At 41.2% G+C, this 18,206-nt stretch overlaps 1 protein-coding gene across 1 annotated transcript in view; it reads left to right on the top strand.

Moving 5' to 3' along the window:
* Positions 1-18,206, top strand: part of disc1 (DISC1 scaffold protein) — a 120,447-nt gene that overhangs the window by 39,683 nt on the left and 62,558 nt on the right. The window contains exons 6-7 of the mRNA XM_043680138.2: positions 9,178-9,410; positions 15,471-15,525. Coding sequence (XP_043536073.1) covers positions 9,178-9,410; positions 15,471-15,525 — 288 coding nt within the window. The remainder of the gene's footprint in view (positions 1-9,177; positions 9,411-15,470; positions 15,526-18,206) is intronic.

Raw genomic sequence — 18,206 nt, 5'->3', positions numbered from 1 at the left:
GTGTGGTGAGGAAGATGTAAAGTGACTTCAGGAGGATCTAGATGGGTTTAGTGAATGGAAAGAACATGACAGACAGACAATATAATGTGGAAGAATGCAAAGTGAACCATTTTGGTAGAAGAAACAGGTGTGCAGATTTTTTTTGAAAGGGAGAGGGTTGTCCTTGTCAATACGTCATTGAAGGCTAACATGCAGGTGCAGCAAGCTGTTAGGAAGGCTAACAGAATGTTAACCTTTTATTGTAAGAGGATTTGACTAGTGAACTCATGGTTCAGTTGTTTTGGAAATTGGTTAGACCATACCTGGAGTAGGATGTATAGTTTTTGCCCTCCTTATTTCAGGAAAGATATTATTGCAATGGCAAGAATGTGATGAAGGTTCACCAGCATTATTCCCAGGATGGTGATACTGTCATTTGTAGGGATTGGGCAAACTACACCTGTATTCTCTTTAGTTCAGAAGAATGAAGGATGAACTCATCAAAACATTCAAAATACTGAAATAGAGAGATTTGATGCAGATAAATGCAAATTGCTAATATTTAAAACTTTCAACTGATGTGCTGACACAAACACATGGAGTACTATTCCTGGAAAAGATCCTAAGAAACCAGTATAAATGTACTGCAGCAAGAGGAGGAGGAATACAAAATCAAAGAATCTGCAGTAATAAACCGGGCAATGGATTATGAATATGATTTCAATTTAAAAGGGTCTAAACCAACACCACAGTAAGTCAGAAAAATGAAATGAGATGTACAAATGGCCTAAGTATTTTGTTGCAGAGAAGGAATTCTGTCATACAACATTTAATATTTTGACTGAATGGTGAGTGTATAATCAGGGGACACAATTTAAAAATAATGACATTGCACTTGGGATCAAGATGAGGAGGTTTTTTTTTAAAAGTAAACTAAGAAATATATAAACAGATAGCAACAGATTAGCTAGAAGTACAAATTAATTCGTTACAGGGTGAGACTGGGGAATTAATGTTGGAATAGCAAAATTGGACTTTAAATAACTGTTTTGTATCAAACTCATGGAAAGCCTCCTAATATTAATGAAAAATCTATGACCAAAAGAAGTGAATGAACAAAAAAAATGACAATCACTGGACAAAATTTGCTACGAACATGAATGGAACTGAAGTCTCATTGATCCGATAGCTTACATTCTAGGGGTTTAAAAGAAGTGGCTGCACAGATTTGTAGTTGCTTCAGTTGTAGTATACCAAGATATCTTAATTCTAGGAAGTTCTGAAGCAATTGGGAAACAGCAACAGTAACACTTTTTCCTTTGAAAAACAATTGTGACAAAGGCAGCAAAGTGTGGCCAGTTAAGCCAAAATCTGCCTTAGAAAATTGTTGGGATCTATTGTTAATTACATAGTATCCGCAAGTTAAGAAAATCATAATACAATTGGAAGATCCAGCATGGTTTTATTGATGTGATATCATAATTGATGTATTTATTAAACCTCTTTGAGGATGTAACAAACAGGATAAATGAGCAAAACCAGTAAATGAACCGTGGCACTGAATGACATAAGGTCGGATGATGTGGAGTCTGTGTGGGTGGAAATGAGGAACCACAAAGGCAAAAAAAACCATAATGGGAGTTATGTACAGACCTCCTAACAGTGGTCAGGGCCAGAGGAGCAACATGTACTGGGAAATAGAAAAGGCATGTCCGAAAGGCAAGGTCACGGTGATCGTGGGGGACTTCAATATGCAGATGGACTGGGTAAATAATGTTGCCAGTGGATCCAAAGAAAGGGAATTCTTGGAATGCTTGCAGGATGGCTTTTTGGAACATCTTGTTATGGCGCCCACAAGGGAACAGGCTATTTTAGACATAGTGCTATGTAATGAACCAGACTTTATAAAAGATCTTAAAGTAAGGGAACACTTAGGAAGCAGTGACCATTAATATGGTAGAGTTCAGTCTGTAGTTTGAAAGAGAGAAGGCAAAATCGGATGTAAAGGTGTTACAGTTAAATAAAGGTAATTATGAGGGCATGAGAGAGGAACTGTCAAAAGTCGACTGGAAGCAGAGCCTAGCAGGGAGGACAGTAGAGCAAAATTGGCAGGAGTTTGTGGGTATAATTGAGGACACAGTACAGAGGTTCATCCCCAAGAAAAGAAAGATTATCCGGGGAGGGATTAGACAGCCATGGCTGACAAAGGAAGTCAGGAAATGTATCAAAGAAAAAGAGAGATCCTACAAAGTGGCCAAGAGCACTGGGAAATCAGATGATTGGGAAGGCTGCAAAAACAAACAGAGGATAACAAAGAGAGAGAAAAGGAAGGAGAGGATCAAATATGAAGGTAGGCTAGCCAGTAATATTAGAAATGATAGTAAAAGTTTCTTTCAATACATAAGAAAAAAACGACAGGCAAAAGTAAACATCAGGCCACTTCAAACTGATGCTGGAAGGCGAGTGATGGGAGATAAGGAAACAGCTGGAGAACTTAAGTACTTTGCATCAGTTTTCACAGTGGAAGACATGAGTAATATCCCAACAATTAAAGGGAGTCAGGGGGCTGAGTTGAGTATGGTTGCCATTACAAAAGAGAGTGCTAGGAAAGCTGAAAGGTCTTAAAATTGACAAATCTCCTGGCCCCGATGGGCTACATTCTAGAGTTCTGAGGGAGGTGGCTGAGGAAATAGCAGAGGCATTGGTTGAGATCTTTCAAAAGTCACTGGAGTCAGGGAAAGTCCTGGATGATTGGAAAACCGCTGTTGTAACCCCATTGTTCAAGAAAGGATCAAGACAAAAGATGGAAAATTATAGGCCAATTAGCCTAACCTCGGTTGTTGGTAAAATTCTAGAATCCATCGTTAAGGATGAGGTTTCTAAATTCTTGGAAGAGCAGGGTCAGATTAGTACAAGTCAACATGGATTTAGTAAGGGGAGATCGTGCCTGACAAACCTGTTAGAATTTTTTGAAGAGGTGACAAGTAGGTTAGACCAGGGAAACACAATGGATGTGGTCTATCTAGACTTCCAAAAGGCCTTTGATAAGGTGCCATACGGGAGGCTGCTGAGTAAGGTGTTCAGGGTGAACTACTGGCATGGATTGAGGATTGGCTGTCTGACAGAAGGCAGAGAGTTGGGATAAGAGGTTCTTTTTCGGAATGGCAGCCGGTGATAAGTGGTGTCCCACAGGGATCAGTGTTGGGGCCGCAGCTGTTCACGTTATATATTAATGATCTGAATGAAGGGACTGGGGCATTCTAGCGATGTTTGCTGATGATACAAAGTTAGGTGGACAGGCAGGTAGTACTGAGGAAGTGGGGAGGCCGCAGAAGGATCTAGACAGTTTGGGAGAGTGGTCCAGGAAATGGCTGATGAAGTTCAATGTGAGCAAATGCGAGGTCTTGCACTTTGGAAAAAAGAATACAAGCATGGACTACTTTCTAAATGGTGAGAAAATTCGTAAAGCCAAAGTACAAAGGGATCTGGGAATGCTAGTTGAGGATTCTCTAAAGGTAAACATACAGGTTGAATCCGTGATTAAGAAAGCAAATGCAATGTTGTCATTTATCTCAAGAGGGTTGGAATATAAAAGCAGTGATGTGCTACTGAGGCTTTATAAAGCTCTGGTTAGGCCCCATTGGAGTACTGTGTTCAGTTTTGGGCCCCACACCTCAGGAGGGGATATACTGGCACTGTAGTGTGTCCAACGGAGATTCACACGGATGATCCCTGGAATGGTAGGTCTGACATAGGAGGAATGGCTGAGGATACTGGGATTATATTCATTGGAGTTTAGAAGGTTAAGGGGAGATCTAATAGAAACTTACAAGATAATACATGGCTTGGAAAGGGTGGACGCTAAGAAATTGTTTCCATTAGGCGACAAGACTAGGTACCGTGGGCACAGCCTCAGAATTAGAGGGGGTCAATTCGGAACAGAAATGTGGAGATATTTCTTCAGCCAGAGAGTGGTGGGTCTGTGGAATTCATTGCCGCAGAGTGCAGTGGAGGCCGGGACGCTAAATGTCCTCAAGGCAGAGATTGATAAATTCTTGATGTCACAAGGAATTAAGGGCTACGGGGAGAATGCGGGGAAGTGGAGTTGAAATGCCCATCAGCCATGATTAAATGGCGGAGTGGACTCGATGGACCGAATGGCCTTACTTCCACTCCTATGTCTTATGGTCTTATATTTTGATTTCCAAAATGCACTTGATAAGGTGCCACATAGAAGATTACTGCGCAAGTTGGGAATGATAATTTAGCATTGATGCAGGATTGATCAATTATTAGGAAAGGCAGGAGTTAGTAAAAACAGGGCCATTTCAGATTGACAATTTATAACTATTAGGGTATCACAGGGATCAGTTTTGGGATCTCAACCATATGAAGTTGCCATAGTAGCAGAGGACCAAAGGGTGGCTCTCTTGTTAGAGGCAACTGTTGGTGAGTTTCATCTGAAAGTTACCACGCCTCAAGCAGGACCTTCTCAACTACATGCAACCTATATTATACACAGCCCAGCAAATCACCTACTTCGCCATTACCAGCAAGCCAAGGAAACAATCCTCGTTCAATGATGAGTACAAGATCGACACCAAGCATACTTAAAAGTCAGCTGTCAACATGGTGAACCAAAATGACTGGAAGATTCCTGAAGAAGGGCTCAAGCCCGAAACATCGATTCTCCTGCTCCTTGGATGCCGCCTGACCTCCTGCGCTTGTCCAGCAACACATTTTCAGCTCTTGCCTGGAAGATAAACTGTGAAAGTGGTAAGCAGTAGCATGACTCTGCAATTCCACGATCAACCAATCGGATGTAAAGTCTGCAGCTCTGCCACATTTCGTCATGAATGATGGTCAATAGTTAATCAATGAATCAGGAAGAGATGACACAAAAATATCCCATCCTCAGTGTAGGTGCCTGGTAGATCAGTGCAAAAGACCATCTTCAGCAAGAAATGAGAGTGGATGATCCACTTTCTTCTGATGTCTCCAGCATCGTAGACCCCAGGTATTAGCAAGGTCGATGCCTCCTTGTGATATCAAGAAATGGCTAAATACACTGGCTACTGCAAAGGCTATGCATCCTGACAATATTCCATCAATATTATTGTTCCAGCTTTATTTGTGGCCCCAGCCAAGCTGTTTCAGTACAGCTACAAAACTGACATACACCAGGAGATATGAAAATTGCCTAGGTATGATCTGTTTTCAAAAAGCAGTACAGTTCCAGCATTGACAATTACCGCACCATCAGTCCACTGATTGAAGGGGCCATTGGCAGTGCTAATGTTGTGAGACATACATGGCAGTAATTTGATCACTGCTGTTGCCAGAGCCATTAAGTTCCTGACTTCATTACAGCCTTGATTCAATCATAGACAAACGAGCTGAACACGGGTGGGAAATGTTGGGCTCTCACTTAGCAGAAAGCAACATGCTTATGGTTAATGGAGATCAATAACTGTCAGTCATGGAACATTACTGCAGGAGTTCCTCAGGATAGTGACCTAGACTGAAACATCATCAGCTGTTTCATCAATCACCTCCCTCCGTCATGAAGTGAGAAGTGGGATGTTTGCTAAAGATTGCACAATGTTCATCACCATTAAATTACTCCTTAGATACTGAGCAGCCAGTGTTCACATGCAGCAAGAACTGGACAGTATTCAAGCTTAGTGAGTAACATTTGTGTGGTAATGATTATCTCCAATATCCTGGTGTTACTGTTGACTAGGAAATGAATGGACTAGTTACAAGAGCAGTTCAGAGGGTAGGAATCCTGCAGAAAGTAATTCATGAGTCCCCAAAACCTGTCCACTGTCTACAAAGGCACATGTCAGGAATGTGATAATCCTCACTTTGCCTTGAAGAGTGCGGTTTCAATAATTCTGTAAAATAATTTGTAGATGATAGACATTGCTGCCACTGTGCAGCAGCGGTGGTAGTAGTGAATATACAACGCTCTAAATGAATCTCCATTCGATCGGCCTCATTTCCCCTCCCCCCCCCCCCCCCCCCCCCCCCAACCCCCGGATTCAGTCCCAACCCCCAGATTCAGCACCGCCCTCCTGACCTGCAATCATCTTCCTGACCTCTCCGCTCCCAACCCCTCTCCGGCCTATCACCCTCACCCTCCCCTCTTTCCACCTATCGTATTCCCAGCCCGCTTGGCACACCAGCCTCATTCCTGAAGAAGGGCTTATGCCCGAAAGGTCAATTCTCCTGCTTCTCGGATGCTGCCTGGCCTGCTGCGCTTTTCCAGCACCACACTTTTCAACTAAAAGTTTTGAAGCATGGTGTTCTCAGATTGCTCCAAAATCGGGTCAATCACGTATTCAAGGAGTTTGAAGGGCAAGGGGGTTTGGCAATGGGAACAATTGTTTGCAAGGAGAGAAGGGTGTTAAGCAGGTACATTTTTAAGAGGAGTAGGGATGGTAGCTGATTTGAGGCAGCTGAAGGTGGTTGGGGGAAGTGGTAGAGTAATCGAAGCTCAGATATAGCGATTAAGAAGCCTATGAGCTCCTTGTACTTAGTGTTGGAACTGAGTTTGGAGGATCAAGAGAAGATTGATTGAAAAGATGATTTTTAGTCCAGAGAAGTCATGGTTATCTCTGCTTCTAAAGATACTTCTGGAATTGTGCCTGGTGTGGTTAAGGTCGGGCAGGATCTGATACTGCTTAATGTGGTTCATCCAGTTGTGGTAGTAAAAGACTGAAATAGTTGTTGCTGTAAATATTCTAGTTGGTCCCCTTTGGAAGATAATCAAGATAACTTGAGAATAACAGTTTCAATGGGGACAAGGGAATTTGGTTGAGATGAATAGAATGTTTTGGCAGATGCAAAACTCTTGGAAAGAGGTTTTACCCAGAGTGACAAAAAAGAAAAGGGGTTGGGAGAAAATGGGGATATTATAGCCAAGGAGTACAAAAACACAATCAAGGCATGGTTAGCAAGTTGGCAAAAGACACCAAAATTAGTGGTAGTGGATGACAAAGAAGGTTGTCTAAGATTAAAAGAGACATTTGACTCAACTGATCAATGTGCTGAAGAGTGACAGGTTTCTGGCACAAGATAGCCGTGGAGTAACAGGGCTGTGTGCAGGCTCTTGCCCAGAGCCCATCACTCCCATCTGCTTTCCTCCTTTGTTTTACTTTTGCTTCTGCTGTTTTCTTTCGCTTTATTTTCCTTTTTCTTTTGGCTTTTTTTTTAACCTCTTCTGTGGCGGGTTGGTCAGTAGCACTGGCGTGGCAGCCCAAAAGGGCAGCATGCAGAGTGGCAGATGTGGCTTCTTCTGGCAATTGGAGGCAGTGGTAGTGAGGGTGTTCTCTTGCCATTCCGCATCTGCAGCAGTGGCAGTAAGTGTGTTCTCCTGGCATTCAGGGCCAGCAACAGCAAAGCTCATCCAGTCGTTCAGGATGGTGGCAATGGATTCTTCAAAATGGCAGCACCAGCAAGGCAACATTTGTAATCTAAGTGGGACCCGTGGCCTGGCCTGGCAGCAGAACCAGTGACTTTTGGTTGCGGAGTGAGTGTGGGTTCAGTGGCGTTAGTGATGTGGGCTCTGTGGCGAAGAGAACATAGCTAAAGTGGGGCATAGGAGTCTGGCGCAGATAGGAGTGAGGCCGTGGACAACTCCCTTGAGGCTAGGTGCCGCAATGGACAGGGTTGGAAAGACTGATATTTTGAACCTTTAACTTTATTTTTCTAATTTTTCTCCTATGACCTATAATGCTGGATTATTTATTTCTTTACTGTCTTTTGTTTCCTAAAACTTTGATCCTGAATGTGTGTATCTAGGTACTTTTGTACCTAAGATGTCGCTGTAATGTGGTAATTGTAAACGTTTTACTGTATTCGTTTGAATACATGTGACAATAAAGCTAAAGCTATTTCCGATGGAGTTTAATTTGAATAAATGCAAGATATTACATTTTCGTAAAACAAACAAGGGTAGGACTTACACAATTAAAAGTAGGGCCTTGGGTAGTGTTGTGAAACAGAGATCTGGGCGTTCAGATACTTAATTCTTCAAAATTTGCATCGCTTATCGATAGTGTGGTTAAGAAGATGTTTAGCACACTTGCCTTCATTCTCTTTTAGACCTTTTGAGTAGATGAATGTTATGATGCTGTTATGTTGAAGTGGCACATGTTGTTGTTAAGGCCTTTTCTGGAGTGCTACATCCAGTTCTGGTCACCACATTGTAGCAAGGATATTAAGCTAGAGAGGTTCAGAAGAGGTTTATCAGGATGTTGCTGGAAATGAAGGATTTTAGTTGTAAGGAGAAGCTGGATAGGCTGGGATTTTTTCATGGAGCATAGAAGGCTGAGGGGTGATCTTCTAGAGGTTTACAAAATCATGAATATAAATAAAGTAAATGACAGGTGTCTTTTCCTTAAGGTGGGAATTTTAACAATGGGAGGCATTTTTTTATGGTGAGGGGAGAAAGATTTGAAAAGACATGAGGGGAAATTTTTTTTTCACACAGTGGTATATATGTGGAATGAACGTTCAGAGGAAGTGTTCGATGCTGGTATAGTTACAATGTCTGAAAGGCATTTAAATAATTACACAAATAAGAAATGTTTGGAGGGATATGGGCCAAGCACAGGCAGGTGAGAGTAGTTTAGTTTGGGAATATGGTTCGCATGGACTGGTTGGACCGAAGCATCTATTTCCGTGCAGTGTGACTATGATTCTAAATGGCCTCACTTGTGATTGACTCAATGGAGATTTCAAGGCTTTACATGGACAAAACTTTGCAATGCAACTGGACTGTAATTCCTTCAGAATGTACATTTATGCCATATTGTTTGCAATGATATAAAATATGGCTTTCTGTCACAGTTAACAAGAAATTATTCAGGATATATATTAAGTCTTTTAAACTTTTTAAACATAGTTCTGCTTAGATCAATGAAAGTGTTGCTCTATCTATAAAGCTGTTATGTCAGCAATCAAATGCTTTGCTTTCTTTCATAATATCTCTTTCTTGCCTTAAAGTCTTGTCATACCCATCTCATGAAATGAATTTAGGATGAATTTATTGTGAAAAAAGTATGTTTTAATTTTGAGGTAGCCTAGTACAGTGATTAAATTTCTGCCATACAAATGCAGAATATAGCTTTGTAATAAAGTTTATATTTGAGTTACTTGTACCTAGCTCAGTAATGCATTTTATTACAATAGGAAGAAATCACTGATCTTAAAGAACGACTGGCAGTATTGGAAGCTAAAGACCATCAACTGCGTTTAGAAATAGAAGAAGAAACCAGACTTGTACAGTCATATGATTATGAACTTCCTTCTTTATTGACTCTCTCAGCGAATGAATTACAAGATCTGAATAAGACACTGAAAGATGTCCTGCCGTTAAGAAATAAAATCCTGTTCAATTCAAAGCTTCCTGAAGATATGAAGAGGTAAAAGAGTATTTAAGTGTTACTTGATAGTCAAGTGGCCTTGCAATACGATACATGGTATACCCGATACATGGTTTAAAGAAAAGCTTGTATGTAATACAATGACTTTTCAAATATCCCACAGCATTTGCAAAGATTTACAAATAGCTGATTAATCTACCTTTAGTGCTATTGGTTGGTGGAGAATTGTTGCTGAGGAAGCTGGAGAATTTCCTTTCTTTACTTTGAATAGAACTCTTAAATCTACAACATCCACCTGATTCATGAAGCAGGTATAAAGGGCCAAAACTTAATATTCAATGTAAAATAGTCTGTTATTCATGTAAAAGGGCATTTTGAAATTTGTTTAAAAATTGCTGTTGAGATGAAGCCAATTGAGCATTTTAATACCGGTATTTGAAGGATGGGTTGACTTCCAATTACTTTTTTTCTTGTGTCAGTAGAAATATACCGACTTTTGAATTAGTAAATTTATGAAATACGCTATGTAGTTATAGACTAGACTTTCATACATAACTTGAAGTTCATCTTGTCTGGTCATGTCATATACTTAGTCACGTTGCAAGATGAATTCCTGGGTTAGAATATTCTGTCTTTCCCATCATCATATGGCAAACAACTATTTCACTGATGCTTGTAATTTCCAAACCAAAATTGTTGTTTTCCTCACATCATTCACCTCTTGCCATTACTTTCCTTTGGCATGGACATTGTCTAGCTATAAAACTAAAGATTTAAAAGCAAATGGTTTGGGATTATTTGGGATAATTAAAGACGTCAATCAGATTTCTGTTTCAACTGTTAAGCTTATGTAAATATGATTTGCTTGTTTGTTTGTTTCAATAATACTTGAGTCGCGCTGGGGTGGGGGCATTTGTCCAATCCGGGCCCGTGCACTACTACACGGTGGACCCACTCAACCCGCACCCAGCCTATCTCAACCTCCAGCCTTAGAAACTGTGGGAGCCATTGCTCCAGATAGTTGACGAGGTGGCCTCCTCCTTCCCGTTCGGGAAGCCCCAGCAACTGGATATTCTTCCGAAGACCCCTGTTTTCGAGGTTGTTGACCTGCTCCTCCAAGGCCCGCAGTCGACGTTCCAGGGCCTGAACTCGGCCCGATGAGGATTCAGCTGCGGTCTCGGAAGCTATGGTTCGTTGCTCCGCCTCAGCTTCTTTCCCCCCCCCCCCCCCCCCCCCCAAACACGCTGCCCAAGACTCTGAATCTCCAAGTCATGCCTCTGCAGCATGACGAACATCGATGCCCACCTGGCCTGGGTCTCCACCATTGACACGTTGATCCTCTCTGAGTTTTATAAACTCCAAGGTAAAATTCTGCTGTGCAAGTGAGTCCTCTTGGGAGGCCATGGAGGCCGACTCCGCGGGTATGTCCGTTGCTGGGGTCGGTGGGTGGGGGGGGGGTGTTATGAACTCCGTGGTCCTTTCCCCTTTCTCATTTCGAAACTGCACCAAACTGTTCAGAACAGTTAGGAAAAAACTGTTCTTAACAAATTAAACAGTGAAGGGAGGGTGAGTACCCCACTTTGTCTGGGTTATGGCACAGAACTCAGCAAAAGTAGATTTGGTTGCTGCCATCTTGAATCAAGGACACTCACTCTCCCCTCACCTCTGGAAAAATAATGATAAAGATGCATAATGTTTGATTTTGAAACACAGTTTTGTTACCAAGATTCATAAAGGTTGTGATTTGTTTCTGTCGGGGCCAATCTTTTGAAGTTAGGTTTTAAGCTTGTGTAACTGTTATCAAAGGAGAATTACGCAATTCTAACTAATTGTTTATGATAGGATGTGGCAATCGTTTTTAGTGTTTATACATCATGAAGAGTCAGAAGTTGCTAACCTGTTCAGTGACGCCCATTTGGGTTTTGCGAAGGTCACACAGCTCCTGATCTCATTATAGCCTTGCTTCAAACATGGACAGAGCTGAAAATGTGTTGCTGGAACAGCGCAGCAGGTCCGGCAGCATCCAGGGAACAGGAGAATCGACGTTTCGGGCATATGCCCGAAACGTCGATTCTCCTGTTCCCTGGATGCTGCCTGACCTGCTGTGCTGTTCCAGTAACACATTTTCAGCTCTGATCTCCAGCATCTGTAGACCTCACTTTCTCTTCAAACATGGACAAATGAGCTGAATTCCAGAGGTGAGGGGAGAGTGAGAGTCCTTGACATAAAGACTGCATTTGACTAAGGCATCAAAGAGCCCTGGCAAAACTGGAATTAATGGGTATCAGGGCGCAAACATTCTGCTGATTTAGAGTCATATGTGGCACAAAGGAAGATAGTTGTGAAGGGTCAGTCATCGCAGCTCCAGGGCATCTCTGCAGGAGTCCCTCAGGGTAGTATCCTAGGCCCAACTATCGTCAGCTGCTTCATTAATGACCTTCCCACTGTCGTAAGGTCAGAAGAGGTTATGTTCACTGATGATTGCACATTGTTCAGCACCATTCACCACCACTCTGATACTGAAGCAGTCTGTGCTCAAATGCAACAAGATTGCGACAATATCCAGGCTTGGGCCGACAAGTGGCAAGTAACATTCGCTTCGCAGAAATGTCAGATAATGACCATCACCATAAGAGACACACTAACCACTGCCCCTTAACATTCAATGGTATTACCATCACTAAATCCACCACTATCAACATCCTTGGGGTTACTATTGACTAGAAACTCAACTGGACTCCCCACATAAACACAGTAGCTACAAGAGCAGGTCAGAGACTAGGGATACAGCAGCAAGTGGCCAGGTGTTACATTTGGAGGTAGGTGAGCACTTTGGTGATCATGACCACAATTCGGTTATGTTTTCTTTAGTGATGGAAAGGGATAGGTATGTACAGCAGGCCAAGAATTACAGCTGGGGGAAAGGCAATTACAATGCGATTAGGCAAGATTTAGAATGCTTACGATGGGGAAGGAAACTGCAGAGAATGAGCACAATTGAAATGAGGAGCTTATTCAAGGAACAGCTACTGCATGTCCTTGATAAGTATGTACCTGTCAGGCAGGGAGGAAGTGGTCGAGCGAGGGAGCTGTGGTTTACTAAAGTTGAATGTCTTGTCAAGGGAAAGAAGGCGGCTTATTTTAGGATGAGACATGAAGGCTCAGTTAGGATGCTTGAGAGTTACAAGTTAGCCAGGAAAGACCTAAAGAGAGAGCTAAGAAGAGCCAGGAGGAGATGAGAACTCATTGGCAGATAGGATCAAGGAAAATTCTAAAACTTTCAATAGGTATATTTTGTGCAATATCAGGAATGAAAGAATGGCTCTAATCTTTCGAGAGTCAATCAAGGATAGTAGTGAGAAGTTGTGCATGGAGTCAGAGGAGATGGGGGAAGTGCTAAATGAATATTTTTCATCAGTATTCACACTGGTAAAAGACAGTGTTGTCAAGGAGAATATTGAGATACCGGCTACTAGACTAGACGGGATTGAGGTTCACAAGGAGGTGTTACCAATTCTGGAAAGTGTGAAAATAGATGAATCTCCTGGGCCGGATGGGATTTATCCTAGGATTCTCTCGGAAGCCACAGAGGAGATTGCCGAACCTTGGGCTTTTACCTTTATGTCGTCATTGTCAACAGGAATAGTGCCCGAAGACTGGAGGATAGCAAATGTTGTCCCCTTGTTCAAGAAGGGGAGTAGAGACAACCCTGGTAATTATAGAACAGTGAATATTACTTCAGTTGTGGGTAAATGTTGGAAAAGGATTATAAAAGATATGATTATAAATCCTCCAGAGAGGAATAAGTTGAATAGGTTTTGGTAAGGGTAGATCATGCCTTATTGAGTTCTTTGAGAAGGTGACTAAACAGGTGGATTAGGGTGAAGAGGTTGATATGGTGTATATGGATTTCAATAAGGCATTTGATAAGGTTCCTTATGGTAGGCTATTGCACAAAATATGGAGGCATGGGATTGAGGGTGATTTAGCGGCTTGGGTCAGAAATTGGCTAGCTGAAAGAAGACAGAGGGTGGTTGATGTGAAATGTTCAACCTGGAGTTCAGTTACTAGTGGTGTACCGCAATTATCTACTTTGGGGCCACTATTGTTTGTCTTTTTTATAAATTACTTGGATGAGGGCATCGAAGAATGGGTTAGTAAATTTGTGGATGACACTATGGTCACTGGAGTTGTGGATAGTGTTGAAGGATATTGCAGGTTACAGGGGGACATAGATAAGCTGCAGAGCTGGGCTGTGAGGTGGCAAATGGAGTTTAATTTGGGAAAATGTGAGGTGATTCACTTTGGAAGGAGCAGCACGAATAAAGAGGACTGGGTTATGAATAAGAGTCACGAGGTCATGCTGCAGCTGTACAAAATTCTGGTCTGGTTGTACTTGGAGTATTGTGTACAGTTCTGGTCACCCCGTAATAGGAAGGATGTTGAAGATTTGGAAAGGGTGCAGAGGAGATTCACTAGGATGTTGCCTGGTATGGAGGGACGATGTTATGAGGAATGGCTGAAGAACTTGAGGTAGTTTTCATTAGAGAGAAGGTTGGGATATGACTTAATTGAGACATAAAAGATAATCAGAGAGTTAGATAGGATGGACAGTGAGAGCCTTTTTCCTCTGATGGTGATGCCTAGCACAAGGGACATAGCTTTAAATTGAGGGATGACAGATATAGGACAGGTATCAGAAGTAATTTTTTTGGTTGAGAGTATGAGGGGTGTGGAATACACTGCCTGCAACAATAGTAGACTCACCAACTTTAAGAGTATTTAAATGGTCATTGGATAAACATGTGTATGAAAATGGATTGTATAGGAAAGATAGACTTCAGATTTCATTGCACAGTTCAGTGCAACATCAAGGGCCTGTACTGAGCTGTAATGTTCTATGAGTAACTCACCTCCTGACACCGTGTGGGTGGCACAGTGGTTAGCACTGCTGCCTCACAGCGCCAGAGACCCGGGTTCAATTCCCGCCTCAGGCGACTGACTGACTGTGTGGAGTTTGCACGTTCTCCCCGTGTCTGCGTGGGTTTCCTCCAGGTGCTCCGGTTTCCTCCCACAGTCCAAAGATGTGCAGGTTAGGTGAATTGGCCATGCTAAATTGCCCGTAGTGTTAGGTAAGGGGTAAATGTAGGGGTATGGGTGGGTTGCGCTTCGGCGGGGCGGTGTGGACTTGATGGGCTGAAGGGCCTGTTTCCACACTGTAAGTAATCTAATCTAAACCCTGAAGTCTGTCTGCCGTCTACAAGGCACAAGTCAGGAGTGTGATGGAATGCTCCCCACTTGCCTGAATCCAGGACAAAGCAACCTGCTTGATTGGCATCACATCAAAAACATTCAATCCCTCCACCACCAGTGTTCAGTTGCAGCATTGTGTACTGTCTACGAGATGCACTGCAGAAATTCACCAAACATGCTTAGACAGCACCTTCCAAACCCATTACCAATTCGATCTAGACGACAAGGACAGCAGGTACTTGGGAACATCACCACTTGCAAGTTCCCCTCCAAGTCACTCACCACCCTGACTTGGAAATATACCACTGGTTCCTTCACAGTCATTGGGTCAAAATCTGGAATTCCCACCCATGGCAAGTGGACTGCAGCTTCACCACCTTCTCAAGGGCAAATAGGGATGAGCTATCAATGCTGGCCAGCCAGTGACACCCAAGTTCCAGAAATGAATAAAACAAAAAAAATCTGATTTTTGCATACATGCAAAACAAGATTTTTTTTTGACATATTCTAAGAATAATTTGTAAATTGAAATTAACTATTATTTTTGGTGAGAGTTGACTGAAGACATAGTACTGCCAATTGTTCAACTGATACAGATGAATGACTTTATTACACTGCTTACAAAAAGTTTTTGATTTTAAAACCTATGCACGTTATTGTCCCAAAAATCTTTTCCTTCTCATTTTACTCTTTTCACCAAAATACTTTTAGTTATAAATATATTTTTCCTAGTGATAAATACTTCGGCTTCTTGTGTTTTGAAAGTATTGGAATCAAGGAGCATGTTAGAAGTTTTCATGGATGATTGACATCCTGTAATAGTAATTGCATAAACCTGTTTTTTAGGCTGCATCTGAAAGAACAGTCACTAATTATGGCTATTAAGACAGCTGCTACAAAGGTAAGCGCAATATTAAGAAAATCCTCACCATCCATAATTTTAGTGTTTGACCCTAACTGATTAAGATTCCTCTCAAATAATTACTGTTCTATTTACTTGCATCTTCTTTAGCCCTATTATTTCATAGTATTTTTCATTGCATCCTTAAGAATGTCATTCGATTTTTTAAAATAAAAAATGGAAACCACTTTTTACATATGTGGATAAATAGAACAGAGAAAGATGATAGTTGCACCTGTTGTGCCTTATTAATCCAGACATGCAAACCTGCAAATAAATTTGTGGATTGAAGTAATCTTCCTAGTGGGACCCAGTTTGAAATATGTGTGTGGCTCTGGGCATTTCTTAAAAAGACATTGATATGTTGGAGACATTAAAAAGAACAGTACAAGTTCATTCTGCTATAACGCGAGCTTCGTTAATGCAAATTCGCTATAATGAGATTGATGAATTGGGGACCCTGTTTCTGAAGGGTGAAGTTTTAAACCTTCTATTGGTTATATTGCTTATAACGCGATTCTGGCCTCATTGCTTTAAATGGTGCTGCTATTACACCATTTTCTTAACACGCGATTGCATGAGAATGGAACTATTGCATTATAGTAGAACCAACTGAAGATATATTTTTGTCTTATTCTTTTATGTGATTTAGTCATCCAAGGCAAGGATAGCATTTATTGCTCCAATTGTTCTTGAACTGAGTGGATTGCTATTGCATTTCAGCAAGCATTACTGTAGTCCAGACCAGATAAGAATATCTGACCCTACTAAAAAGGACATTAGTGAACCAGATGGATTTTTCGAACAATAAATAATAACAAACAGTCTGAAGATCCCCAGTTTATTATGATTCCAGAAAGGCTACCAAAGTGTCACACTTTCAAACCAGGAGGCTCCCCTTCTTTATTCACCCGTCCCCTTAGTTGGTCACAACAAGTTTGTTTGATTTTGAAAGGATACCTTTCTCCTAAACCACAGAAATGTATGTTTTAAATTATTGAACTAGACTGGCCTGAGTTAATGAAAGAGTGAGTTTAAAGGTTATTGTTATGACATGGAGACAGGTGGCTGAACCAGATCAGCCTTTCTACCTCTGTATTCATAACACAGTAAAATTAGTCCATTGAAGACTCCCAAATAGTCATTCCATTGGTTCCTAACCAGTCTTTTGAATAACCAATCACAGACTTTGTGAATTTCTGCACACTGATTTTGTACTTTAAATAAAAGACTTAAAAATCTATTAAATACAAAACGTTAGCATAGAGAGAATTAAAAAAAATTAATGTCTGTGCTTTAAACCCAAAACATTTGTTTCCAGCCCCTATTCACACAAAAAACAGACAGGAAGTTAAGGGATAAAGAAATAAAAGAAAATAACAAAACTGGCCAGATTACTTCAGTGTCTTTCATGGTGAATAACTGTGAACTCCTTGAATGCTCTTCTAAAACATTCAGTAAGATCACCTTCTAAGTTTGCCCAGGCAAAGGCAGCAATATTTCAGATTTTCTACTCTTTGGCCTTCTGGAAGGTAGTTCAAAAAGCAACTTTTATTCTGGTTCCACTCAAATTGACATTTCTGGGAGAGTTGGTCAGTCTAAGGCCATTTAATGACTGCCATCTGCTTGAACTTTGGGTTCCCTCTGACTTTCCAGAACCAATTCCTTGGTATGGGACTTCATTCTTTTATGTCTTCATTAATAGCCAAATTCTGCTATCTGTTCTTCCTGGGGTTGACTATGTCTGTTAGAACCTTTCTAATCCAGTCTCCATCTGCAGTTAGCTTCCAGGTCTGGCCTCTCAAACAAAGCATGTTTGGGTCTCTTCTTCTTTTTCTGTTAACAAAAGTCTGTCTCAAAGTCCACCAGTCATTTCCAGCTCCTAATTCAAAATTGATAGAATGCACACTGAATTTTCATAATTTTAACAGTTACTAAATGTGAGAATGCAATACATGCACACAGATTTGAAATGAGAGATTAGTCTTAAAAAGCCAACATTTTTAAAAAAATCAGTCTCTGAAGAATAAACTGAGACATTATATCATTCTGGTTGTATGATACCAGTAGGGCTGATATTGGTAAGTGAGTCACAGGCTTTGAGATGTTTGGCTGTGTAGGCCAGCTGAGAAGCCTTTGTCTTGTTTTCTTTTGACTGAAATTTCACTTGCTGTTTTAGTTTACAGCGAAGAGGGAGAATAACATTCCTTCACTTTTGCCTGTAGTGAGGGATGACTGGTGGCCTTTTCATCTGTTACCTTACAGCACAGATTGAATTAAAATGAGAGAAAACTAGCAGGAAATATAAAAACAGATAGTAAAATTTCTATAAGTATTTAAGAAAGAAAGAATTAACTAAAGTGAGAACTGGTCCTTTAGAACCTGAGCCTGGAGAATTAATAATTGAAAACACGCAAATGATAGAAGCATTGAAATGGTGTCCACTGTAGAAGACACAAAAAAACATGAATACTTAAAAATCAAGAGGAGAAAGTGAGTGAGGAACTTGAAACAACCACAATTACTGGGGAAAGGGTTATTTGGAAGACTGTTGGAACCAAATGCATATCCCTTAGACCAGGGCTATGAAGAGAAATCATCGTCCCTGATGGTTTTCTGGGCCCCTTATCCCCACCTCATTAACCTTCCCTGTTGTACTTTCATGAATCCAGAATTGTGAA

This window comes from Chiloscyllium plagiosum, unplaced genomic scaffold (genome assembly GCF_037043375.1).
Source record: "Chiloscyllium plagiosum isolate Xiang-an unplaced genomic scaffold, Cpla_swu_hap1 HiC_scaffold_3, whole genome shotgun sequence".
Taxonomy (NCBI): domain Eukaryota; kingdom Metazoa; phylum Chordata; class Chondrichthyes; order Orectolobiformes; family Hemiscylliidae; genus Chiloscyllium; species Chiloscyllium plagiosum.
Note: the sequence above shows the minus strand (reverse complement) of the source record. Positions and strands in the feature narration are given on the sequence as shown.